General features: G+C 32.0%; 2 protein-coding genes across 5 annotated transcripts; both read right to left on the reverse strand.

Moving 5' to 3' along the window:
* On the reverse strand, positions 1 to 13413 carry LOC141479847 (zinc finger MYM-type protein 1-like). 4 transcript variants are annotated; one of them, XM_074182553.1, is made up of 5 exons: positions 13255 to 13413; positions 11450 to 11699; positions 11093 to 11356; positions 9484 to 9762; positions 1 to 2858 (listed from the first exon to the last, which is right to left on the reverse strand). In XM_074182553.1, exons 2-5 carry the CDS (start codon positions 11619 to 11621, stop codon positions 334 to 336), a joined length of 3240 nt encoding a protein of 1079 aa, XP_074038654.1. In that variant the 5' UTR covers positions 11622 to 11699; positions 13255 to 13413; the 3' UTR covers positions 1 to 333. The 4 variants fall into 4 exon arrangements, with proteins under 4 accessions (XP_074038654.1, XP_074038653.1, XP_074038655.1 ...); XM_074182552.1 differs by having other exon boundaries at positions 11093 to 11362; XM_023166862.2 differs by lacking the exon at positions 1 to 2858 and adding an exon at positions 4599 to 8512 and having other exon boundaries at positions 11093 to 11362.
* Positions 13414 to 14406: 993 nt separating this feature from the next.
* LOC111510898 (uncharacterized) lies at positions 14407 to 26060 on the reverse strand. The gene is made up of 9 exons (XM_074181970.1): positions 25487 to 26060; positions 25214 to 25399; positions 24165 to 24299; positions 23841 to 24086; positions 22066 to 23232; positions 18704 to 18895; positions 18333 to 18617; positions 17841 to 18110; positions 14407 to 17252 (listed from the first exon to the last, which is right to left on the reverse strand). The coding sequence occupies exons 1-9, from the start codon at positions 25656 to 25658 to the stop codon at positions 15592 to 15594; spliced, it is 4314 nt and encodes a 1437-aa protein (XP_074038071.1). The 5' UTR covers positions 25659 to 26060; the 3' UTR covers positions 14407 to 15591.
* Between the last annotated feature and the right edge of the window lie 997 nt (positions 26061 to 27057).

Raw genomic sequence — 27057 nt, forward strand, 5'->3', positions numbered from 1 at the left:
CTTTTCTAATATTACAGTTTTATTAAAAATTGCTACAAATATTTTATAAGCACAATTAGGTACTTAATTATGCTTATAAAAACAGGTCTAAAAGTAAATTTTATTGCGAGGGTCCCGCATTTTGAAAGGTGTATTTTGCAATTTTGGATAGGAAGGAAAAAAATAAAAAAAGAAACTAAAAGTAAACATAACATTCGTTCTTAACGAAGACGAACAAAAACGCAAAAAAACAAATTACAAAATGAAAACAAAAACATATAAGTGCTTAACTTAAATAAATGAAATATACATTTTTATATACTGTATATAATATATACAGACTTTTTGAATCACTTACTCTGCTTTAAATATAAGAGGAATCTTTCTATTTTTAAAATTGGCAAAATAGTCAATTACTTCGTCATAAAATCGGGGATTGCCTGTCACTTCTTTTATATACTCTTTTTCAATTGAAAGAAGAGATATATTACTTAATCTATTTCTATTTAGAGTCATCGAATTTCTACTAAAGGATTTAATTCTTTCCAATGCTGAAACATTTCTATCAACTGACGCTGATGTTATGGGAATTGTCACAATAATAGATAAAAGTTTATATAACTCAGGCATAAAATCTCTCAAATCATTTTTAAAAATAAAATTTAATAAATCTGAAGGAGACTTGCAATTTTGAAACATTTCAGGGTCGCTGTACATTACGATTAATTCATTTTTCAGTTGAATAGCATCGAAAAATGGATACTGAGCTATCAAGTCGTTATAAAGTTTTTGGGGAAAATCTTTGGTATAGGACGAAAATTTTTTAAACAACAACAAATCAAAGTAGTTTAATTTAAGTAAATCTTCAAATCTAACTTTGATTTGCGTTAAAAAGGTGTCCAATATTTCATTATAAATCTGTTTATAATTTCGTCTCAAATCGAGTAAGTCTAAATTGGTTTTTCTTTTTGTCGGAGCCGGAGGTTCGAGAGTTAAATCAATTGATTCGAAAATATTATTAAAAAATGTATCGTTATTTCTAAAGTTCATCAAAATTTCTGTTAAATTGTTTAACCGTTGTTTTGAGTAATTAATATTTGTTGATTTATTTTGAAGAATAGAAAAAACAACATCGGTACGTTCAAATATTAATTTAAATATTTCTAACAAGAAACAAAACTTGTGATCGTTTAAAATATATTTGAAACCTCTCGCCTCCCTAAGACTTTGGTCGTCGGTTTTAAAATCGTCACTGTTTAGGATAAAATCAAAGACATCAATCAATTTGTCTTTGTTTGTATGCACTGAAATTACTGCTCTAGATGTAGAATTCCAACGCGTAGCAGCAAAAGTTGGCATTCGGCTACCACATATTTCATTTAAAACATGGGTTCTTTTGGTGGATTTAGAAAAGAATGCCGAAAATGCAGACAAACTTGAAAAAAATACGCGGCAATCTTTTATGTTGTTGCACGCTTTGCTTAATACTGAATTTAGGTCATGGGCATAACAATGCGTAAAAACTGCATGAGGAGCTATTGACTTTATTTTAGTTTGCAAACCATTTAAATGGCCGGCCATGACCGCAGCCCCATCATAGGTTTGCGCAATTAACTTTTGCCTAAAATTATAGGTGTCACACGTACGAATTAAAAAATCAAACAAATCGTCAGCTGTGCGCCCAGATGGAACATCATGAAAACCCATAAAACGTTCTACCACATTACCATCTTTGACATATCTAAAAACGATTGAAAGTTGTGATGTACAGGTACTATCGATAGTTTCATCAATTTCCCATGCAAAAAAAGAAACACTTTCAATCTCCTTGCTTATATTTTCCTTAATAATATATGCCACACTGTCTATAAGCTCATTTTGGATGGTTTTTGAGGTGCCCGAAAAAACGCTACTGTTCAAAAAAGTGCCAAATTGTGAATCATATTTGCCCCATAGCATTAAAAGTTCCTTGTAATTGCCGCGATTAATCGAATCTTCGGTTTCATCGTGTCCGAGAAAAGCTGATTCTTGGGAACCCAAATAAATGGTAATATCGATAAGTCTTCTTAAATTCGACCGATTTTCCCTAACCTGATTATTAAAAGAAATTATGGCCTCTTTTTGAGCTGTATTTAAAGCTGTTGCTATATTTTGTTTGCTAAACAGTCTTAATTTACAAGACGAAAATATATGCTCCTTAGATTTAAAATGTCTTTCTATAGAACGAGGTAAATTTTTTAAATCGGAGTATCCTATTTTAGACCACGTTTGGTATTCGGTTTGTACCGAAAATAAAACACAGGGCCAACAAAAAAGTTTTTCTCGTTTAATGGAGCCGGTTAACCAATCGCATTTATCGTACCAACTAATATTAAATCCTCGATTTTGTCGATTATCTGGCGCTTTAATTGAAATAAAATTTGGTTGAGGCCTTCCCAGAGTTTTAATGATGTAAAATTTGATATCATAAGATAAAGACTTAAAATTATTTGTCAGCAACCAATCGACTATATCGTCAGATTTTTTAATTTCGTCCAACTTATCCATGTGAACTCTAGAATGTATATTCAAGCGAGAATTATGAATTCTAGAATGCTTTTTCAAGGCAAAACTTTCGGAAAAAGATTTTGAACACCCTTTGCACTTATATGGTTTTTTCCCAGTATGAATTTTAGAATGCCTTTGCAAGGTAGAACTACGGAAAAAAGATTTCAAACAGATTTCACATTTATACTTGTTTCTTCCCAAATCCACTGTAGAACTATGCGATATTTCTGTCTTATGGAATTTCTCGTGGTTCTTCAAGTACCTAAAATCAGTGAAAGATCTGGAGCAGAAATTACACTGAATCAGTCTTTCATCTGCATTGGTTTGAAAATCTGGAAAAAAGTAAGTATATATTCTTAATTGTTCATGTTTGAATTCAATAAAAAATAAAATGGAATTATTAATTAGCTTATCAATTAGTTAAAAGTGGTGTACTTCGTTGAAATTTCAAAATAACTGTACACAAAATGCAACCCCAACACTATACTTCTGTAGTGCCCTACAAATTTCGAATTTTCAACTCATTTTTTCATTCTCTATTCTTTGGTGTTGTCGAAGAATAAATTACTTCATTCACCACCACCACTCATTGATTAACATTGTAAAAACTTTATTGAAATAAAAGTTTGGTGTATGAATCAGCCATAACTGGTAATCTATAGCATAACAGTATTAAGGAATTTATTTCTCTGATAAGTAAAAAAAAATTATGTGCTCTCACCTACACCTACGGTGTAGATAGTTGAGACATTTATGCAAGATTATTATCGTAACTGTAAATAAATTGATGAATTGACTTTTATGAAACATCTACCAAGCAATGACATTCTACAAAAGAGTCCCCGAAAATATATGAAACATTGAAGATTTTTTAAGGTGTGTAGAGATGCAAAAGTTTCAATCTTTTTTTTTTAAGCATCTACTTCTATATATTCATTTTTTAAAGGCCCTTGTGCTGATTTTTAACCTATACAGTTAAGATTTTGGGACGTACTTTTACAGACAACATAATTTTCCATATTCTTAAAATGTATGTAGATTTAAGAGTTTGTATTTTGTGACATACTTTTACCAGCAACATATTTTGCCACTGTTTTCATGTAGGACTACAAATACCATGTGAAATAAATAAACATGTCTATCCATAACAATTCCATAAAAAATACCATCGTTATACTCTATTTTGACTTGTTCAATTTGACAATCGGGACCACGAAGGGGATTAACAGTTAACACAGAACTCTAGAACTATGTTGTTCCTGTGGCAGACCAGCTCTTACATTTTCTTGACAGTCCAAATAATATTTGAAAAATGCTCATGTGAAGAGAGTTCAACTGATTCAGATATTGAATACTTTTCATCTAACCTTACTATTTTACTATTTTTCTGTATACATTCTAATATGACATCTTCTTCAAGCTCTCCCTTTACTATTTCTATTTTAATATCATTGTCATTATTTTTGGGAAGCAAATAATGTTCGCTTTTGATACTCGAGTAGATACATGATAGAAAAATAGAAAACTTGCAAGCTTACAGTCAGCTTCCGAGATTCTTTGGAGAAAACCTGCTGAAAATCACCATGTCCATCATATTAGTCCACAAACCAACCTTTGTATTGGTCATATTATCACTAAAGTTTACAAAAAAACATTCATAATTTGAAAGGGATATATTTTTAGAAAAAAATTAATTTTTAGGAAAGAAAGTTTTGGCTTTCTACTTCTACATCTTAAAACAAAATAATGATAATAATAATAATGGTCTTTATTATTTCCAATGAAAAAACTACGCATTTCACATCATTTTTACCTAAAAATTAAATATTGAAAATGAATGGCGAAGTTCAATCCATTCAGCGAGAATATCACTGATAACATGTTGTAGGAATCCTCCAGAGAAAAGAAGGAAGCAATCAAGTTCAAAAAAAGCACTAATTCGTTCATAAAATTACGATTTTGTGTCTGAAAATTAGTGTATCTTGTTATTGATATAATAATTAGTATAACTCAGAAAAGGAGACAAATGACCACAGCAGTCGAAGTTGTTGACACCGAAAAAAATAGTTCACTTGAAATTTAGAAATTATTTATTAAATATAAAAGTGAGAATGATACAGGCAACGAACAAAAACAAATTACAGCAATCTAAATGAATGAACAGACTTTTACGAAAACTATTCACTATTGGATATGAAAGAAAAAAGTAATGTAATACAGAATTGGCTGGTTCCCGTATACAGAACTTCCACTGACAAAAATTGATCTTTCATCTTTTTGCATGTCGACTTTTGAATGAACAACTGTAGCGGCTACAACATAACACGAAATATAACACCTGATATGAATTAGCCGCTTATTTAATCATATTATACTTCACCAGGGACTTTTCTTCAAAGTTATTCAATATTGATCATGTTTTTGTTTTCTGACAGTCTAAAAAACGTGAAACATATTAAATACAGAAGTAAACAAAAATTGGTTTGAACGCTAATTTACTAAAAAAAATTATACAAATCACTGAATTGACTTTCTTAGTAATTAGTTATACAAAAAGCTACAAACACTTTCGTAAATGCATTCATTGGCATATTTCAACAATTCTTATAGTATTTGCGAACCATTATTTTTTAATCCTTCTGACTCCGTTATTTTCTAAAATTGTTATATTCAAAAAAATTATTCAAGGCAAGCCCGACATAAATACGTTTTTGTTTGTGACTGTTGTCAGACTTAACCACATCGTTTATGTTTAGGTCTTTACCTTTATAATAATAATAATATCATTTATTGCCCAACAGGTAACACCCAATTACAGGACATAATTAAATACATCAGTACTGATAATAGATAAAACAAAACTGAACTTTAATGTGCTCTTGGCACCCTAAAGTTCAGTTCTGACAGGAGCAAATGGCAGTCTACTTGTCTGTGCATTAGTTTATGCAAAAAGGTTGTCGAAGCACATCTCCTTTTTTCTAAAAAAATCAATTGAAAGTGATTGAGAAGACTATAGTGGTCAGAACCCTCAGCTGGATAAATTCCAGTGTTTTTGAAGTACAACAATTTCAAAAATTTTCTTTGAACTTTTTCAATTGAGTACTCAATGACAGAAATAGTAGGGGTTCCAAATAACTGAGCAGTATTCAAGCTTGGATCTGACATATGAGAAATATAATATCTTCAAGGCGTTTATGTTTGTGAAGTTTTGACAATTTCGTGTGATAAATCCTAACATTTTATTGGCTTTGGAAACTTTTTTGTTTATGTGACTGGCAAAAGCCTAGTAGCTTATTACTAAGGCCAATAAGGTCCAGTGTCGAATGTTAATGCTATGATCAATTTTGTCAAAGGCCTTTGAGAAATCTTTGTATATCACAACTATAAATAGTTGTTGAAACCAGTGAGTCAATTCAGTGATTTTTACACAACATTCCATACATCTTTATTTAGAAAATCTTTAGTCAACTGAAACACGATTTTATTTCATGGAATAATACTTGGTTTCTTTGCCTCAACAACAAAACAAATATTCTGGTTGATTTTTAACTATTTCTCTATCATTAAATAATCTGGGGAAACGCCAAAAAAAATCGAAGAAAGAAGTACAATAAAAATTCTTTATGAAGATATGCATATCATGCATATCTTTCAGACAGAAACTGAAGGAAAAAAAAATCCGTTTGAAACAACTACAACATAAGTAGAACAAAAAATAAGTGTTATGTGCCATATGCAAGAATCATTTCGACACCGCAATTTTTTTCAACATTTCCAAACATGCTAGAAGGAAAATTGGCTCAGTTTCCCATTTTATGCATCATAGTATGGCTTGTTTTCAGAAAAGAAAATAAATGCACCTCCAGAAATTCGTCTTCGTTGTTGCAATTATCATTTAGTTTTCCATTTCATTATTGACCTAATTAGGATTTTGTATGTTAGAAAGTTATTGTCAATTATAGAGTAAATAGGTTTCTCTTCATTTGTATTCGAGAATTTGGCTAAAGACAAATTCAAAATATAATGGTTCACTTTCAATGGATGAATATTATTTGAAAAATAATACTTTTCTATGAAGTAAACAATAACCATAGTTTCATAACATATTTCTATCAATTTGCAATTCAAAAATGAAGACTTCCTTTCTACTGTTCTGGACTGATCATAATTTTAAATAATACAAGACTACTGTAATATTTCGGGAAAAAAAAATTACAATCAAGTGACACTTGTTAAAATAGGTATTCTCAGATCCACTGAGCTCCATTCTTTTGAATATACGCGAGTCTACAACGGTCCCTAATATTTGCTTTGCAGATGTATTTTGCATCTCTTTTTTGTAAAAAAAAACACTGTAGCAAAGTCCCTAGAACATTTCACTTGATCAATTTCTTGAAATCTTATTTACAGTTTTTACTGGTGTTTTGAACAGATTAAACATTCAATGTTGGTTCCTTTGTATCAATTCTAGAACTATCAGAAACAGTTTTCGAACACCTTTCACTTTTATGAGAGTTTTTTCTTGTGTGAATTCTGGAATGTCTCTTTAGGTCAAAACTAGCGTAAAAAAGTTTTGAACAAATTTCACATTTATATGGTTTTTCCCCCCTGTGAATTCTAGAATGTCTTTCCAAGGCAGAGATATCGGAAAAAGATTTCGAACAGATTTCACATTTATGAGGTTTTTCTCCTGTGTGAATTGTGGAATGTCTGGCTAGACCAGAACTGTAGAAAAAAGATTTCAAACAGATTTTACATTCATATGTTTTTTGTCCTGAGTGAATTACAGAATGCTTTCGCAAGTCAGAACTGACAGAAAAAGATTTTGAACAGATTTCACACTTATATGGTTTATATCCTGTGTGAATTCTTAAATGCCTCTGCAAGCAAGAAATATCAAAAAAAGATTTCGAACAGATTTCGCATTTATGAGGTTTTTCTCTTGTGTGAATTTTGAAATGCCTTGCTAGTCCAGAACTATAGAAAAATGATTTTGAACAGATTATACAGTTGTATGTTTTTTGTCCTGTATGAATTGTAGAATGCCTTCGCAAGTCAGAACTGTCTGAAAAAGTTTTTGAACAGCTGTCACATTTATATGGTTTTTCCCCTGTGTGAATTCTCAAATGCCTCTGCAACTTTGAAACACCAAAAAAAGATTTAGAACAGATTTCACATTTATGAGGTTTTTCCTCTGTATGAATATTGGAATGCCTCTCTAGGACCAATCTATCAAAAAAAGATTTTGAACAGATTGTACATTCATATGTCTCTTCCCCTGTGTGAATTTTGGAATGCTTCCCTAACTCGGAACTATCAAAAAAGGAGTCTGAACAGATTTCACATTTATAAGGCCTTTCTCCTGTGTGAATTCTGGAATGCCTTTTTAGGTCAAAACTTTGAAAAAAAGATTTTAAACAAACATCACATTTGTACCGTTTTTCTCCTGTGTGAATTCTAAAATGCCTTTTCAAGGCAGAACTTTCTGAAAAATATTTTGAACAGGTTTCACATTTATATGGTTTTATTCCTGTGTGAATTCTAGAATGCTTTTGCAAGTCAGAACTATTGGAAAAAGATTTTGAACAGTTTTTGCAATGATATGGTTTTTTCCCCGTATGAATTCTGGAATGCACAACCAAAGTAGAACTATTGGAAAATGATTTTAAACACACTTCACACTTATACGGTTTTTCTCCTGTGTGAATTCTCAAATGAACAGCCAACGCAGAACTATTGGAAAAACTATTCGAACAGATTTCACATTCATATGGTTTTTCTCCTGTATGAATGACAGAATGCCTCATCAGGTGAGAACGGCGTAAAAAAATTTTAGAACAGATTTCACATTTATGCTTTTTCTTTATTTCAGTCTCATGGAATTTCTCGTGGTTCTTCAAGTAACTAAAGTGAGTGAAAGATCTGGTGCAGAAATTACACTGAATAAGTTTTTCATCTGCATGTATTCTTTCATTGGTCTCAAAATCTGAAAAAAAATCAAAGTAAACTCTCAACTGTTCATGTATGAGTAGAATAAAAATAGAGATTTGGTAAAAAAGTTTTTCGGCTTTCTTCTTTTCCATCTTCAGACAAAAAAATATGAGAAACTTCCGAAGGAGTGAAGAATAAACTTTATACAAAGAAGTGTTAATCATGCGTAGAAGTTTTTTTCGGGTGATAATTCGAAGACATCCAAGTCAACTTGCCAAGTTTTTATGTCAGTGTTGGTGGTTTGACCAATCAACCGACAACTGCGATAGCAGAAATTTGGGAAGCTAACCTGAAATGCCATCGACTTGGATGTCACACCAATAGGTGGTTCCAGTTATGTTTCGCTTGCGTTTACGCAGCTATTTTTATCAAGTACTTTTTTGGTTTTTTCTCATTTTGTCTTCAATCGAGACGTTGCCCAATAGGCTGAAACAGCTGTCTACCGGTGGCTCTTAAATTGAAATCAATATGGGAATGATCAAAAAGTACTTATCTATTCATTTATATATATATATATATATATATATATATATATATATATATATATATATATATATATATATATATATATATATATATATACTCGTTCGTAGGGGTGCGACAGCTGGTTAACGGAAAAACAGATTTTTCAAGCTTCAATATTTTGGTATCAATTTTCCATTCATGTCTTGGTGATGTTTTAAGTTGTCTTCCTTAAGGTTGAAATTATTCTCATGTCTATTTTCTAATGATATAGGAAAATTTTTGTTATTAAATGTTTCAAATGAATCTCAAAGATTTCATTACATTAGGCCTGGTCGCTATAAATTTATGATTTTATATTAATGCAGCAATAATTAATGATCAACAAGTTCTTCAGAGTTTAAACTCATAAATAGACACATCTTGAATTTAATAGTATTGTTTCGATCTTGAAGTGGTAACCTTGAATAAATATCAATTACTTCTTGTGTAGAATGAACCTACCTTTTTCAGAAGCTTCGTTGCACTGTTCAACGCTCTCGCCGCAATCTTTATTCTGTGACGATAATTCAGAGTTCAAGCAAGCATCTTTGGCAGTTGGCTCTTTCTTAACCATAACATTTCCATAAAAAATATCATTATACTCTATTTTGACTAGTTCCGTGTGGCAACCAGAGCAATCTGAATCCTTTGACAAAAACCCTGAATCATGAATGGGATCAAGAGTTATCACAGAACTGTGTCGTTCCTGCGCTAAGCTAGCTTTTACATTTTTCTCGCAGTCTGAAAATGTTTGAAAAGTATTGATCTGGTACTGTTCAAATCAATTTATATGTTTGATGGATTTCGTCTGATCTTGAAATTTTCCTTTAAAAATTCTATGAAATAGTCACCAACACTGAACGTTTTATCTTTTTGTTTGTTCTTTTATACGGTTAGAACAAATACCTTAGTAAAATATACAGTAAAATAGATTAACAGGGTCTCTCAGTCAAAAAATCAAAACTCTGCTCTACTTTGCCAAGCTTTCGCTTCTAATGAGAAGCTTCTTCAGGGCAGTAAAAATGAGTGAAAAACATTAATTGAACGTATAAATTGACGAAAGAAAGTTAAACATGTATGGATTTTTTGGTTTGACAAATGCATTATAGTAGCTTAGAAGCGAAAGCTTGGGGAAAAGTAGAGCAGAGTTTTGATTTTTTGATTGAGAGAGTGCAGGTTGAAGCAAACTTAAGTCACCAACACAGTTGGTGAATATTTTATAGAATTTTTGCCACAACTTTGTGGATCAAAAACACAGAACACGGAGCAAAACCCGGAAAAACAGCTCATCATACTTTGTCCCTGAACATTTTTGAGTTAACATGATGGAGTCAATTTATATAATAAAATACCTAATGATTTAACAAAAAAGAACTATACGAAATTCCAAACACAACTGAAAGAATATATTCTAAAATGGATTAACAATTTTCTAGTCTTACATATTATTGTTTTTTTCAATTTGTTATGTTACATTGTCCCTACTATAAACATGTAATGTTTCTTGGGATTAATAAATTCATCATTATCATCTCTTCAATTGTTGCTGGGGCATTCACGGCGAGCATCGTCATTCACATCTTCCGGATCTTCTGTGAAACACTTGTACCACTTCTAAACATTTTCCTGATTCAGAGTACAATCACCGTATGCCACTGTCAACGCTTCAATTTTTTAAACAAAATTTTATGCACATTCTTTCATTCATTTTTTGATAGCAAAAAATCGCCGAAAACACGAAAAACACTTTCATCTTTTTTCTTCTCACCAACAAACTAAACAACATGCTAAACAGCTGAAACTGGTGAACATCTGTTCAAAACGAGTTAACTCACATAAAAAAAAAATAAAAAATATACTTAGCCCGCGAAATTTGAACCATTCACCTTATTTTTTGCCAAAAAACTTGAAACAAAACCAAATTTTTCAATACTTACATCTAACCTACACGCTGATGATGATACATCTAACTCAAACCAGTTCTCAGTTTGTACTGTTGAGTTGAATCTTTTGTAGCCATCGGCCCCAAAGAGAACGTTGTTATTAGTGAAAACTAAGAGACTGTACTTACTTTTCTCAGTTTCTTCAGAGGTCATCTGTTCACCGAAACTTTCATAAAAAACATTGTCTTCATCCACTGAGTTGCTTTGATTTATTTCGTTCTTGATTTCACGTTTGACAGAGTACCTATCAACTGACGAGAACTGTTTACTATCAAGACAACTTTCCTGGTATGATGTAAATTCTAAATCAGTGCACTTGATTTTGGAATCTTCGAGTTCCTGAACTGTGACTGTCTGGTCATCCATTATTTCATTTATGTCCCCAACAGAACCTGCACCTGTTCTCAAACAAACATTCGTTTTCATAATTCATCTAGAGATGCATCTCAAATATGAAATATTTTTAAACGAATAGTTTTACTTACATTGCATATTATGAATGCAGATCGTTCCACTTATAGACTCCTTACAGGCTTCACATCTGATCATCAAATCTTCCCTCACCTCTTCTTTTACTATTTCCATTTTGATATCAACATTTTCAGGAAGAAAATTATCCTTCCTTATAGTAGACTCTTCATGATTAATATCCATCATTAAAAAAATAAATAAAGATTAGGGTCAAACAGTGAGTATCTCTACATAACTCGGTATATTTTCTTGGCTTGATTATATCTAAAATCAATAATAAATATTATTTTACAGATTTCAATAAACCATCTTATACAGGCATTATCGTATAGTTTGCTAAATATAGGAAGATACTTGAGAATTCTCACAATCTGCGAATTTCTAAACTGGATTGTTATTTATTTATTCACAGACTTGCCATTTTACAATAAACATATAAATAGTGTGTGAGAAAAATAAAACGATTGAACAAATAAATCAATATAGGTGCTATTCTTATTTGCTAGCCTGAGAAATCTAATGATGGATTCATTTAAGCCATAGCTAGTAGAACATTAGAAAGAAAAGGAATGGAAACTAACGCTTGCCAAGAAGTTCAATAATAATGTTGAATTATTAGCATAGATACAACCATATGTTCTTCTGATTTCTAAGGATAAGAGATCGTACATAAACAATTAAAAGTGTTATAAAACATTCTTGGTTCTGAAAATCTCCACATGTCCTGAAGATAACCCCAAGCATTATTTTAGCAGATGTAATTTGATTGATATGTGACGTAAAACTGAGTTTCTTATCGAATATGATGCCCAGATCTTTAAGTTTCTGTGTTTTGCTCTAATATGACGTCACTTATTGCATAGTCAAACTGTATGTTGTTGTGTTTAAGGGTGTATTTCATGAATTCACATGAATTCACTGGAAGCTTGTTTAGTATGCACCATTCATGTATCGAATTAACTTCCTTCTACAAAATAAGACAGTCCTCTGTTGATTTAATGGGTCTGAAAATCTTCAAATATCATTTATAAACAAAGAAAATAGAAGAGGAGTTAGATTACTTCCTTGAGGAGCACCCCGTGTTGGAGTGAACTCAAGTGATTTGTGTCCTTTGTATTCCACAAAGAGCATACGATTCTGAAGATAAAACTGCAGTAAATTCAACAGAAAAAAGTTCATTCAGTAGAATTTGATCGTTCAATTCATCAAAGGCCTTTGAGAAGTCTGTATAGATTGTATCCACCTGTAGCTGTTTATCTAACGCAGTGCTGACGAATTGTGTAAAACACACGAGATTCATTATTGTTGAACGATTGTTGATAAAACCATGTTGAACTAAAGCTATTTTTCTCACATTAGGAAAAATGTTTTGAGGCCAGTGTACTATAGAATTCCTCAGATGGCTATGAGCTGTTGTGAAATATAGTTTTTTTAATGTTATTACTACCGTCTTGCAGTAAAAGTAGAATTCCATAAGCATATATTTCCAGAATATAAGGCTTCACAATACAATCATCAAAAAGAAAAAGTATTTCTACCAACACAAAAAGGTTATTTACAAATGTTATTGTTGTCAGCGCCTGATTTTATGAAAAAAGATGTGTGAATAACCTTAATCCCTGTAAATATTTTCCAGATAGTTGAGACGGTGGAACAGCAATTGTTATATTCTGGTCTTGGATCTAACTCTATTATAGGCAAACCTGAATCAACATTTGTTGACCTCAAGAATAATTCAAAGCTTCTATAGTTTTTTATCAGAGGCCTTAAAGAACTATAGTTTTTCATTATAACCTGATTTTTTTTCAATTTTACCTACCAAATTTTTGCACCAAGTCAACTGGAAATAAGTATCCTTATCATTATTTTGTATGGCCGTTGCTTTCTTAGTGGCGAATTTGGCCAGTGAAAATATTGTTTTCAATTATTGAAAAACATTAAACATATACCAAATTATTGTCTGTCAACTGACCTACGTTCTCATCGTCTTCTTAATTATTATCTAAATTGCTTGAAGCCTCAGTCACTGAAGCTATCTGACAAGTAGTTTTTTTGGGCCCCTATTCAGAAGGAAAAATAGAGTTGAGGTCCCTTTTTCAAGTTTCATAGAAAACTGTTTTATCGCCTTACAAACCATTGAAAAGTTCCTTCTCACGGTAGTTGAGTCTGAAGTGAGAGAGGTTATTCGACCCTGATCTACAATCGCGAGGATTTATTACGGTTTACACATATTCGAACTTGACCATATATAATTTTTTACCGAAGAAGATAACTTTATTTAGTGAGAAATATTTCAGTTCAGCGTCTCCTGTTGTCGTGGATCCAAAAAAGGATCGTTTTGATTACGCGAAAGCAAAAAACAGAGCCAATATATGTCGATCCATCAAATCATGGGGCACCTACTTTTTGAGATTTCATATACATTTTAAACCATCAAAAATCACGTGGAAGCTGCTGACGCCCAGTTCTTCTGCCATCCTACGCACCGTTTGTGATGGATCAGTCTTCACCAAGGTCCCAAAATGTTCGTCTTGGATCACTGAAGTTAGCCCAGTTTGGGACTTATCTTCGAGGCTAAATATTCTCGAACGAAATTCATCAACACTATCACTGCCAAATGCCTGGTTAATTTTTCAGGTCGTTTCGGCAGCGCTTTGGTTCAATTTGAATTCGTAGAAAAAAATTAACAGCATCAATGTAAAGAGTACAAAATTCTCTAACGATCAGTATGTACATAGAACAGGCATGCTTAAACCAGATAATATATAAATCAAACCTTGCAACACACACCTTACAAAACAAACATAATTCCCCCATCAGAGAACATAAAACAAGTCAGTAAAGGAAACCGTATGGAAATCTGGGAAAACTTAATATTCATAAATTCAACAGTCAACTTTAATCTATTAAAGAATATTTGTGAAAATAGACATTCTTATGAAGAGAACCTGCAAGGAGAATAAGACAAATGTTTTTTTCAAACTAATTTATTTATTTCAAGATTTCAAGTATACAAATGCTTTTAATATTTTAAAGTTACTAGACTGATTCAATCAATTGTACCCGACACTATTTTATTTAATTTTGATAGCTGTGGGATGTTCTTGGATGTAAGTTCGCAGTGATTGTCATTCCTGAAAATAAAGCTATATTCTATTCTATTATCACCGCGAAACATTATTTTAAGAGGTAAAACTGGAACCTTTGGCGCAGAATAAATCCAAAAACAAACGCTTTTGGAGTTCAGAAACACTCCAAAATCCCCACAGGTTCAACCCAGCATACAATGTGTGACTCCAAGTAGGGATTGTTTACATAGTCACTTTCTTATGGACTAATCCTTATGCATCAACATGAGAATACCAACGTGTATATGATTTTTTTTTGGAACCTTTGGCGCAGAATAAAAACAAAAACAAACGCTTTTGGAGTTTAGAAATACTCCAAAATCCCCACTTGGAGGTCGAAGTTACCTTATTTATCATTTCAGGTTTAACCCAGCATACAATGTGTGATTCCAAGTAGGGATTGTTTACATAGTCACTTTCTTATGGACTAATCTTTATGCACCAACATGAGAACACGACCGTGTATATGATTTTTTTTTGACATATTGTGTAGAATAAATTCTGAATTTATTGCAGATGTAATGCGGCTCGTACGAACCGTTATCTAAGTGACTTAGAGAGAGATATATTGTCCAAGAAAGTACGCTTCTAAAATATGAAATGCTATAAACTATAGCGCATGAAGTCAAAAAAACACCTAACTATTTAAAATATAGTTACAAGGAATAAAAAGAACAGAAAACGTGTTTATATTTTAGCTGGAAACATATAATAAGTGTTAATAAGTTAAAATCTGTAGATGAGAGTATTTAGATTTTTTTAACAACAAAACACAAGTACTACAAGAAAATCCTTAAAGCCCTCGATGCGATGAATTTGAATCGCTGGAGATTAAATTCATTTGAAAGAACGTTTCAGGAAGTTTGTTCCACATTAAGGCAGTTCTTCAAATGAAAGAGTTCTTAAATAGCGAAGTTCGAGGTGATTCATTATAATATTCATGATACTGATATTATTTCAGCATTGATTGACTGGCAGTTCAAATGAATAATTTTGATACACTTTGATAAAAGTGTTATTTGAATATGTTACCTAGTATGAATTCTAAGATGCCTTGTCAAGTGAGAATTTGTGACAAAAGATTTTGAGCAGATTTCGCATTTATATGGTTTTTCTCCAGTGTGAATTTTAAAATGCGTCTTCAAGTGACCGTTGGAGGAGAAAGATTTTGAACAGATCTCACATTTATATGGTTCTACCCCTGTGTGGATTATAGAATGCTTTCGTAAGCTATAACTATGAGAATAACATTTTGAACAGACTTCACATTTATAAAGTTTTTTACCTATGTGGATTTTGGAATGCCTTGTTAAGCCAAAACTATCGAAAAAAGATTTTAAACAGATTTCGCATTTGTATAGCTTTTCCTCTGTGTGAATTCTAGAATGCGCCTTCAAGTGTGAATTACAGGAGAAAAATTTTGAACAGATTTCACATTTATATGGCTTTTCCCCTGTGTGGATTCTAGAATGCCTCTTCAAGCCAAAACTATCGAAAAAAGATTTTAAACAGATTTCACATTTATATAGCTTTTCCCCAGTGTGAATTCTAGAATGAGTCTTCAAGTGTGAATTACAGGAATAACATTTTGAACAGATTTCACATTTATATGGCTTTTCCCCTGTGTGGATTTTGGAATGCCTCATCAAGTCAAATTTATCCAAGAAAGATTTTGAACAGATTTCACATTTATGAGGTTTTTCTCCTGTGTGAGTTTTAGAATGCCTCTGCAAGATGGTACCAGTAAAAAAAGATTTTGAACAGAACTCACATTTATATGGTCTCTCGCCTGTGTGAACTCTCGAGTGTATTTTCAAGCGAGAATTACTGCAAAAATATTTTAAACAAATATCACATTTATGAAAGTTTTTCCCTGCGTGAATTCTGGAATGCTCTCTCAAGGCCAAACTTTCGAAAAAAGATTTTGAACACACTTTGCAGATATATGGTTTTTTCCTAGTATGAATTTTAGAATGCCTTTTCAAGGTAGAACTATCAGAGAAAGATTTCGAACAGATTTCACATTTATATGGTTTATCCTGTGTGTGAATTCTCAAATGCCTCTTCAACTTTGAAACAATAAAAAAAGATTTAAAGCAGATTTCACATTGATGAGGTTTTTCCTCTGTATGAATATCGGAATGCTTCTCTAGGCCAAAACTATCAAAGAATGATTCTGAACAAATTTCACATTTATAAGGCTTTTCTCCTGTATGAATTTTGGAATGCCTTTTCAAATGAAAACTTTCGAAAAAAGATTTAAAACAAATATCACATTTATACTGTTTTTCCCCTGTGTGAATTTTGAGATGCCTTTTCAAGGCAGAACTTCCTGAAAAAGATTTTGAACAGGTTTCACATTTATATGATTTTATTTCTGTATGAATTCTAGAATGCTTTTGCAAGTCAGAACTATTAGAAAAATATGTTGAACAGAATTCGCAGTGATATGGACTTTTCTCTGTATGAATTTTGGAATGCACAACTAAAGCAGAACGATTGGAAAATGATTTTGAACACACTTCGCACTGGAATTGTTTTTCCCCTGTGTTGGAATGGCGTAAAAAAATTTCAGCCTCATGGGATCTCTCATGGTTCTTCAAGTACCTGAAATCAGTGAAAGATCTGGAGCAGAAATTACACTGAATGAGTTTTTCATCTGCATGTACTCTTTCATTGGTCTCAAAATCTGAAAAAAATTAAAGTAAACTCTTAATTGTTTACATATGAGTAGAAAAAAAATGAAGTAGAGATTTGGAAGAAAGCTCCTTGACTGTCTACTTTTACATTAAACACAAAAAATGTGAGAAACTTCTGAAGGAGTGAAGAATATAAACTTTCAACAAAGGAGTGTAAATAACGCATAGAGGTGTTTTTCAAATGAAAACTCGAAACAAATATCCTCCAAAAACAACAACTTTTTACACAACATTGAATTACAAGAACTTCTTGTAAAGAAACTTAAAACTAAACTCAAGAGAATCATGTAGAGGCAAATTCAGTAGTCTTAAAATATTTACACTTATAGGAGTCTATAAACAGGAACTCTTGTAATTCCTTTTTAGAAACAAACGTCTTTTTGAAAATAGCCTGCCACAAAATGTATATAACACTAGACATTTTGACTATGTATAGCCAAAATATAGACTTACTGTTACAGAAAGGAGCCCGTTCTATCAAAGCATGAAAATGTTCAACAAACTGGTGACATTGTTTCTGTTTTTTTATCTTTTCGCGATTATTCTTCAGAAATGAAGATATTTATTATGATTATTACCTTTTTCAAAAGCTTCATTGCACTGTTCAATGCTCTCACTGCAATCTTTATACTGTGGCGATAACAAGCAAGTATCTTCACCAGTCGGCTCTTTCTTAACCAAAACATTTCCATAAAAAATATCATCAAACTCTATTTTGACTTGTTCCGTGTGGCAATCAGAGCAATCTGAATCCTTTGATAAAAACCCTGCATCATGAACGGGATTGACAGTTAACACAGGTATCTGTTGTTCCTGTGCTAAGCTAGCTTTTACATTTTTCTCGCAGTCTGAAAATTTTTGAAAAGTATTCGTTTGGCATTTTTCAAATCAATTTATTTTTAATAGATTTTCCTTTAGGAATCAATTTCTAAAATTCAGACATCACTATATATAAATATTAACTCAAAATATGATGGGCCAAGTACACTTGCTGCAGAACTAGCACAGTCCACATTTAGACCATGCATACTGAACTTGTTAATTAGTGAGAACTAAGAGATTGCACCTACTTTTCTGAGATTCTTCAGAGGAATCCTGTTCATACCTCAAACCAACCTCAACTTTGGTAGTCTTTTCATTGTCTTCATCCTCTGAGTTGCTTTGATGTATTTCGCTCTTAATTTCACTTTTGACAAAGTCTGTATTAACTGACGAGAACTGTTTACTATCAAGACGACTTTCCTGGTCTAGTGTGAATTTTAAATCAGTACAATTGATTTTGGAGTCTTCAAGTTCCTGAGCTGTGACAGTCTGGTCATCCATTATTTCATTTATGTCCTCATCAGAACCTGCAACTGTTCTTAAATAATCATCCGTTTTCATAGTTTGTCTAGGGATGCATGTTAAATATGAAATATTTTAACCAAATAATTTCACTTACATTGCATATTATGAATACAGATCGTTCCACTTATAGACTCTTTACAGGCTTCACATTTGACCATCAAATCTTTCCTCATCTCTTCTTTTACTATTTCTATTTTGATATCAACATTTTCATGAAGAAAATTGCCTTTCTTCGTAATCAACTCTTCACGATTAGTATCCATTATTAAACACTGATTGAACAATGATTAGGGTAAAACGCAATGAATTTCTTTCATTTGAATATTCCTAAAACAAATAATAAACATTCTTCTGTGACGAATGGTGCAATTTTTGTAATCTGACATAAACGTCACGAAAAATCGAGAAAGCTTTTGTGCTTAATAAATGAAAATCGATAATTACGATATATTCAATATTCATTCATAATTTCTACAAAATATAACAAAGCTTAATGCTATTTTTGGACCACATATAAAATTACCAATCTTCTTGGCCTTAATCCACAAGAAGAAATTTACACTTATTTGCCATTCAGTTCCTTTGGTGAATAAATTCAGAATGATGCAAAGGTAAAATTCATAAAACTGGCTTATTAACGCGAAATCTTTTGGACAGAAAATTATCGACATGATACTGTATTTGAGTACTGTAAATACTTACTTCTAATGATTTAATAATTAAGTGATAATAAAATTCCCAGAGGTGTTCGAAACGAACTTTCTCTCCAAATGATGACTAATTAAATGGGACGTCTGGGATAAATATAACGCCTCTCTACCTCCTTGACTCAATAAGAGAAATTCAAGTGTTTGATCATATAGGATTAAAAAAGATTTAGGGTGATCAAATACTTTCCCGTTCAGTAGAACTTTTACGAGAAAACTGACCAGCATATGTGAACATGTTTTAGAATTATAAATTGTAAATTCACAATCCATTTTTTGATCCATTTGAAACGAAGTAAAATAAAAATTATTTGAGTAACCTCATTTTTATTGTGTCTCCGAACAAATGACGTCACAATACAAACCTCGAAATAATATTATATGATCCAAGGAAGAAAGTATTCCTGCAACGAAAGGTACGTATTTTCATTTCAAGGAAAAAGAACTGAATTTTCTGACAGAACATATGCAAAAACCACAGTAGGTAGAAAAATAATGTCTGTTATTACTCTGAGAAAAATAATAATAAAAACATCTCTCTGTGTGTGTCCATAGTGAACAAAAGCTTCGTCCGGGGGCGCAGCGGTCTCACACAAGGCAATGCTGCCACCCAAACTATTATTAAACCATATTATTAAAATTTGACGCCACTGCTTGAAAGCTGTCAATTTTTTTTTGTTATATGAATTGTGGGACCTCAGCTAATAGAGCTATTAGTCAAATAATTTTTCAATAAGGGTGTCTATTATTGTTTCATCGAATAATACGTATGTCTTTTTTTTTAGTCTTTCATATAATTTATGTGGTCCTCAAACTGTGAGAGATTTTTCGCTAAACTCTCTTCTCTTCGATATATTCAAATTTGAAAATAAATATGAACATTCAAATTTATACCTCTTGAACAACAATAATTAATTGAATCCTTAGGAAGCATCGGATATTTAAATTTCGGCAACTGAAAGGCTCTTTTGTGGAAAATTAAAACTGAAGAAGTAACCAGACACCGCCAGAAGTACGTTTTTTTGGCGGGTTTAAAAATCCGTTATCCCCAATTTTGTAATACGAAATAATTAAAGTTATATTTGTAATTCCAAACAGTTTTACAGCTTCATAGTAATGTTACTGTTTCTAAAATGCCATTGATGAACAATATTCTCGGTTAAAATGTGATAATATAAACATTTTCAATGCGAAGGCTCAGAGATAAGTATTCTTATTGAATAGGTACACTATTCTATTCAAATCACCAATTTAATATTTTTCTATAGTCAAGAAAATGCTGAGATAACATTCCCAAATTTATCTTTTCAACTTTTGTTACATACTGTGTGAGGGAGAATTCGATAACAAATTTCAAGTTATAAAAATAGTAAAAAAAATATGGTTTATGCAGTTCTTAGCGATTATACTGGGTTTTGCCTGTCTTTCGTGATTTTTGCTCTTCTTCAGATCAGTTTAAACTAGAAGATGACAGATATTTTTCAGCAATCCGAATGTATATTTCATCATTTTGATATACCCCAAATAAAAGTTAACCAAGATTTACAAATAAATTATTAAATATCGAAGTAAAAGATAATGATACAACAACAAAAAATTAACGTGTATTTTTCAAAGTGGTTGACATTGTTTCACTATAAATGTTACAAGTTTGGAATTTCACTATCTGAAATCGTGTTGAAAGATTCAAAATCTATTGAAGAACAAACATAATGGAAATTATTGAAATATTAAAATTATCAACATCTCATTCTTCTTTTTTTCAATTTGTTCTATAGATTTCGATTTTAGCACCATTTTAGACAATAGAAGCCGAACTTGTTACATTCAACAAACTCACAATAATATAAATAAATGAATAAAATGTTAAGAAAATACTGATAATAGTCGGTTTATGAGCCAGACTCACTGAATAACGTTTTAAACACTATAAGATAAAATAAAAAAAGTATTACATCAAAAATAACAGAAACGCTTTAATGATTGTTCATCCTTAAGTATAATTTGGAACTTCTGGCATGAAATAAATCTATTGAAACTTTTCCGCTGCCCGAACAAAAGTGCTGTCTCTCGTCTGTATTGCTGTTATGAGCAAACTTGATTGCTGCAACTGGCGAGACGAAATGTTGGGCTCAAAAATGGGCACACCACTGTCACTTAACCCAGAATCAACAAATAATCCCTTTGATACAGAGTGTGACAGCCTTCACACTATGAAAAGGTTATGAATAAATTATGTAGAAAAAATATTACATCAAAAATTATATTCGCTGATTCTACCTTTATTTTCTTATCTTCTTTTTAAAAATATCTTCATTTTCCTAAAATGTTTTTTTAAAAAACAGTGGTTTCTAGTTTAGTCATGAACGCAGTTACAAATATGCTTTTAGATTCAATATTGAAAATTCTTAGTCAATTGACTTCAATTCGTCAACACAACATATAAATATGTGAAAACCAGCATTTAAACTACATTATCGATTACTGAAAAATAATTACTTATATACCCAAATGAATGTAAAATACGAGTGGAAAATTGCTACTGAAAGTTGGTGTGAAATTCATCGACACTACAACACGTTTGTCTAATTTAGAGGTATAGTTAGCACCAAGTTTACAGTAGATTTATTAAATGGCAGAGTTTCCAATTCTACCTATCAGGGTATGAACTTTTTTATGTATATAAATTATCTCATGAAGAACCAAGGAAGAACTATTCAGAAAATATTTTCATGTTACTTCCATTTTCATGATTTTGTTCTTGTGTGAATTTTGGAGTGCCTTGCCAAAACATCACTACGTGAAAAAGATTGCGAACAGACATTGCATTTAAACGGTTTTTCACCTGTGTGAGTTCTCGAATGCACAATCAAGGCAGAACTATCGGAAAAAGATTTTGAACAGATTTTACATTTATACGGCTTTTCTCCTGTGTGAGTTCTCGAATGAACAACCAAAGAAGTACTATCGGCGAAAGATTTTGAACAGACCCCACATTTATATGGTTTTTCCCCTGTATGAATTCTAAAATGCCTCTCCAAAGCAGATTTATCAAAAAAAGATTTCGAACACATTTCACACTTATATGGTTTTTCTCCTGTGTGAATTCTCAAATGCCTCGTCAAAGCAAAACTATCGAAAAAAGATTTTGAGCAGAATTCACATTTATATGCTTTTTCTCCTGTGTGAATTTTAGAGTGTTTCCTCAAATCAGCACCTTCGAAAAAAGACTTTAAACAAATTTCACATTTATGAGGTTTTTCTCCTGTGTGAATTTTGAAATGCCTTGCTAGGCCATAACTATCGAAAAATGATTTTGAACAGACCTTACATTTATAGGATTTTGCCTCTTTGTGAATTCTAGAATGCTTTCGCAAGTCGGAACTACCAAAAAAAGATTCTGAACAAATTTCACATTGATAAGACTTTCCTCCTATGTGAATTCGGGAATGCCTCGATAGGGCCCAACTATGGAAATAAGATTTCGAACAGATTTCACAATTATATCGTTTCTCCCCGGTATGAATTCTAGAATGCCTCTCCAAGGCAGAACTTTCGGAAAAAGATTTTAAACAGATTTCACATTTATGTAGGTTTTCACCTGTGTGAATTCTCAAGTGAACATCCAAGGCAGACCTATCACAAAACAATTTCGAACAGATTTCGCACTTATAGGATTTCTGATCTGTATGAATTATGGAATGCACTTCCAAAGCAGAACTATCAGAAAATGTTTTTGAACAGTTTTCACATCCATAACTATATTTTTCTAAATCAGTTGTAGAACTATGTGATGCTTCTGTCTCATGGAATCTCTCGTGGTCCTTCAAGAACCTTGAGTGAGTGAATGATCTGGAGCAGAAGTTACACTGAATAGGTTTTTCTTCTGTATATAGTGTTTCGTTAGTCCCAAAATCTGAAAAGGAAAATTATAATCTTGATTGTTCATGCATGAATGGAATAGAAACGAGATGAGTTGATACATGACAGTGAAATTGTTTCTAATCTGTTATTGTACTCAATGATTGACATTTGCCTACTATAAGACACTACTTTATCTTTGGATCAAAGAAGTGGTTCTAGATTCGAAACCTGCAGTACTTCAGATGAAAGATTGCAATAGAAAGAATCGTAGCCGTTATATGTTACAAATTGTTCGCGATGAAATTAGTAGGCATCAATGAAAAGTACTGATAACAAGGTTTTTGTGAAAGAATCATGCTTTAGCAAAATCCGTGTATGTCATATCAACTTGTCCATGATTATCTGAGACACTGCTAACATTCTGAGTCAATACAATTGAATTTGTTATGTTATGAGCTGAGCAAAGTATGCAATTATAGATCACAAGTTCGAGAAGTTTAGAATTGAAATAGGACAGTAATTCGGACTATCAGATGGATCTCCAAACTTGAGAATGAGACAAACTCGTGGTATCTATAATTCAGGATGTGAAGTCTAATTATAACAAAATGTAGTTTCATCACAAAGTGTTACAGAGTCAAATTAAAAATGTATACCTACCTTTCTTAGAAGGTTGCAAGCACTCATATGCGTTTTCATTATAGTCTTCATCTTTATCAATTGCCTCTTTTTTGATTACGATATTTTCATGAAAAATATCATTATTACACTCTATTTTGACTTGTCCCGTTTCACAATCGGAGTAATATGCATTTTTTTTTGAAAACCCAAGAACATCAAAGGAATTGTCATCTGTTAATTTACTTGAAGCAGCAGGTGAACAACCTTTTAAATTTTTCCTGCAGTCTGAAAACGTTTAAGAACTTTTCATCGAAACATTATTCAAATCAATCGAAATGTTGAATACTTTTCATTTAATCTCACCCTTTTTCAGTGAACATTCTCCTGCGATATCTTCTATAGGCTCTTCTTTCACTACTTCTATTTTAATTTCAGTGTCGTTGTTACCATGAAAGGGCTTACCTTCTACTTTGATAATTGAGAAGGTACATGAGGGGTCTAGGAAATATGGAAAATGATACATAAATATACTTAGTAGAGGAATACAAATGCCTGAATAAAATACACAAATGAAACCCATTCTACGAGTGGGAAAAAAAGTCAGAACCGTAATAGTTTACATTTCATCTTGATGACAGTGCTTAGGAGAGAGTTCAACAAATACTTAGATTGATGAGATATTAATACCGTTTGACAGATATTTTTACATCTTGTTTAAGGAGAAAATTCTACAATTTCAATTCTTTTGTTTTCACAACTGATAAACTGTTTGCATTTCATAATTCACAGTAAGTAAATTTTATAGCATAGTAAAATATATATCTTTCTATTACCAAGTTCAAGTAGATCTGTGTTCGTATTTTGATTGTATCTGGGCATAAATGTTATTTCATATGTTTACATACAATGCAGACATAAATAGTCCCCCTCTCTTGACATTTGAAGGGGCCAAGATATCAAAGCCAGACGAAATTTAAATAAAACGATATCATTTTCAGACAATAGTGTGATTTACAAAATCTGCAAAAGAACGAACACACTTCACATATTTCCTCAAAGACATCTACAAGCGTCAATGAGGTGGTCTAGTGGGCTCTTCTAAGGTTTTGGATAATTGACAGCTCCAGCTGTGTTGTATTCAACTAATATTACGCTTCAGCAAGATGAGATCTCTAGTTCAAAAGTGGCTGAATGATAATGATTCAAACCAGTGTATAGTCAAACGTGGTCCCTTAGAATGGCCTGCTAGATACCTGACATGAAGCCTTTGGTTTTAAAGAATAATCAAATAAGTGCTGATCAACTCAACTCAACATTATCCAGCTCTAATATATTAGACATGAAAACAACCTTTGAATTGGTCACTTTTTCACTGAAATTTTCGTAAAAAATATCCTCATCCTCTGATTTACCTTGCTCTGTTCCACTTTCGACAGTGTTCCTGTTAATTGACAAAAACTGGTTACTATCAAGAGAACTTTCCTGTTTTAATTCGAATTTTAAATCACTACACTTGATTTTCGAATCTTCCAGTTCCTGGGCTGTAATAAACTGATTATCCATCATTTCAGAGTTTACATCCCCATCAGAACCTGCAACTATTCGTAAGCCATCATCCATTCTTATAATTCCTCTTGAGAGACATCTCAAAATATGAAATACTTTTTCTGAATAATTATACGTACATTTCATATTATGAATGCAGATTGTTCCACTTATAGACTCCCTACAAGATTCACATTTGATTTGTGAGTCTTTCCTCATCTCTTCTTTTAGTGTTTCTATTTTGATACCAATATTTTCATGAAGAAACTCATCTTTCCCCTTGAACAACTTCTCACCCTGATCAAGATCCATTATTGAATACTATTGAAATACTAAAAATGAATTCTAAATTGAATAATTCAATAGATTTTTCATTATCTCTTGTAAAGGCTTGTAGGAGTGGCAAGTTTAATTTATGTTTCATAACAGTTAACTAGATCATAGTATTCCATAACTATGTTATGGATTATGGAAGAGATGCATAGAAACCATGGAGTTTCAACAGATTGGTTTGTTGGCCTGAAACATGAGATTGGTTCAACTTTGTACACATGTTGATAGATGAAACTCAAATCGAAGTTTGTCGCTCGTATTTTATTCAAATCTTCAATTCATGGACCATAATGTGAAAAATGTTTCACCAAATATCAATTTATCGCCAAATATAAATAACATTCAAGTACCAAGTTGACATTGACAAAAAGTGTACATGACACAGTCACAGTGTGACACAGTTGACACAATATCGCGTATGTTCCGTTAATCGCCCAGACTCACCGGACTGGTACCTACTTTTCAGTTTTTGGTTAGCACCAACGAACGTTTTTTACGGGACAACTTTATTCACTTTGATTTGTTTTGGTGCGTTGATTTGATTTGTACTTATACAAGATTCTTGGATTACTTCAATTTTTATTATAATGGATATCATAGCAATGTTTTTTTGGAACGAATTACTCACTGACAGTGATAGTTCAAGTAGCGAAGAGGAAGATGGGTTGCAAGTTCGAGGTATTATGAGTAATGTTTTGAGTATCATTAAATTCATTTCAATTTGGAGAATATTACAATGATGTTTTACAGTGCCCTGACCTAGAGTCTGAAATTTTATGGAGGAAGTAATGGATTTTTACACAGACGTAAAATTTTGAGAAAAGTTCAGGATGGACAGGGTCCCAGTGTGGCAATTCAAAATTATTTTTCGGATCTGGAGGGATCTCGGGTATGTCATCAGAATATATGTTTTTTATTGAAAAGTCAATGTTGACATTTTCTGAATTTAAAAAACAATGAAGATTTGCAATCATATCATTGGCAGTGATTTTTGACAATTAGTGTTCGACCGAAAGTTTGGTTTCGGTCGAGTTTTGGCAAAAAAACGGGTTTCGGTTTCGGCGGCAAACCTGTCGAAACTAATACGACCGAAACCCAAACTGCATTCGGGAGTTCCCACGATGTGATCGGTCATGTTCGGCTGGTTAAAATTCATACAAGTGATATTAGTTAACAACTCAAATAAGCAGTTTTATGTTTAATATTTTTGAAAACCCATCAGTAATATTCAAAAGAAGGATCTACATCTACTCAAATAAACACCTCACCTTTTTTAAGTATTTTTAAGGTGCAATTAATATTTTTTCTTGAATAAGGGTTTTTTAATGTTGACCAAACTTCAGGAAAAATTTACTAGTTTTTCAGGAATATGACATTT

This window comes from Leptinotarsa decemlineata, unplaced genomic scaffold, assembly GCF_025532065.1.
Source record: "Leptinotarsa decemlineata unplaced genomic scaffold, Ldec_3_MD MMD2_tig00026328_RagTag_RagTag, whole genome shotgun sequence".
NCBI lineage: Eukaryota > Metazoa > Arthropoda > Insecta > Coleoptera > Chrysomelidae > Leptinotarsa > Leptinotarsa decemlineata.

Coding starts and splice junctions, on each gene's coding strand:
- LOC141479847 (XM_074182552.1), bottom strand. CDS start 11,621: ATGATGGATATTAATCATGAAGAGTCTACTATAAGGAAGGATAATTTT. Junction 11,363..11,449: donor CTGCATTCATAATATGCAAT/GTAAGTAAAACT, acceptor GTTTGAGAACAG/GTGCAGGTTCTGTTGGGGAC. Junction 2,859..9,483: donor CAACGAAGCTTCTGAAAAAG/GTAGGTTCATTC, acceptor ACTTTTTTCCAG/ATTTTCAAACCAATGCAGAT.
- LOC111510898 (XM_074181970.1), bottom strand. CDS start 25,658: ATGGATCTTGATCAGGGTGAGAAGTTGTTCAAGGGGAAAGATGAGTTT. Junction 25,400..25,486: donor CTGCATTCATAATATGAAAT/GTACGTATAATT, acceptor GCTTACGAATAG/TTGCAGGTTCTGATGGGGAT. Junction 24,087..24,164: donor AGAATGTTCACTGAAAAAGG/GTGAGATTAAAT, acceptor AAACGTTTTCAG/ACTGCAGGAAAAATTTAAAA.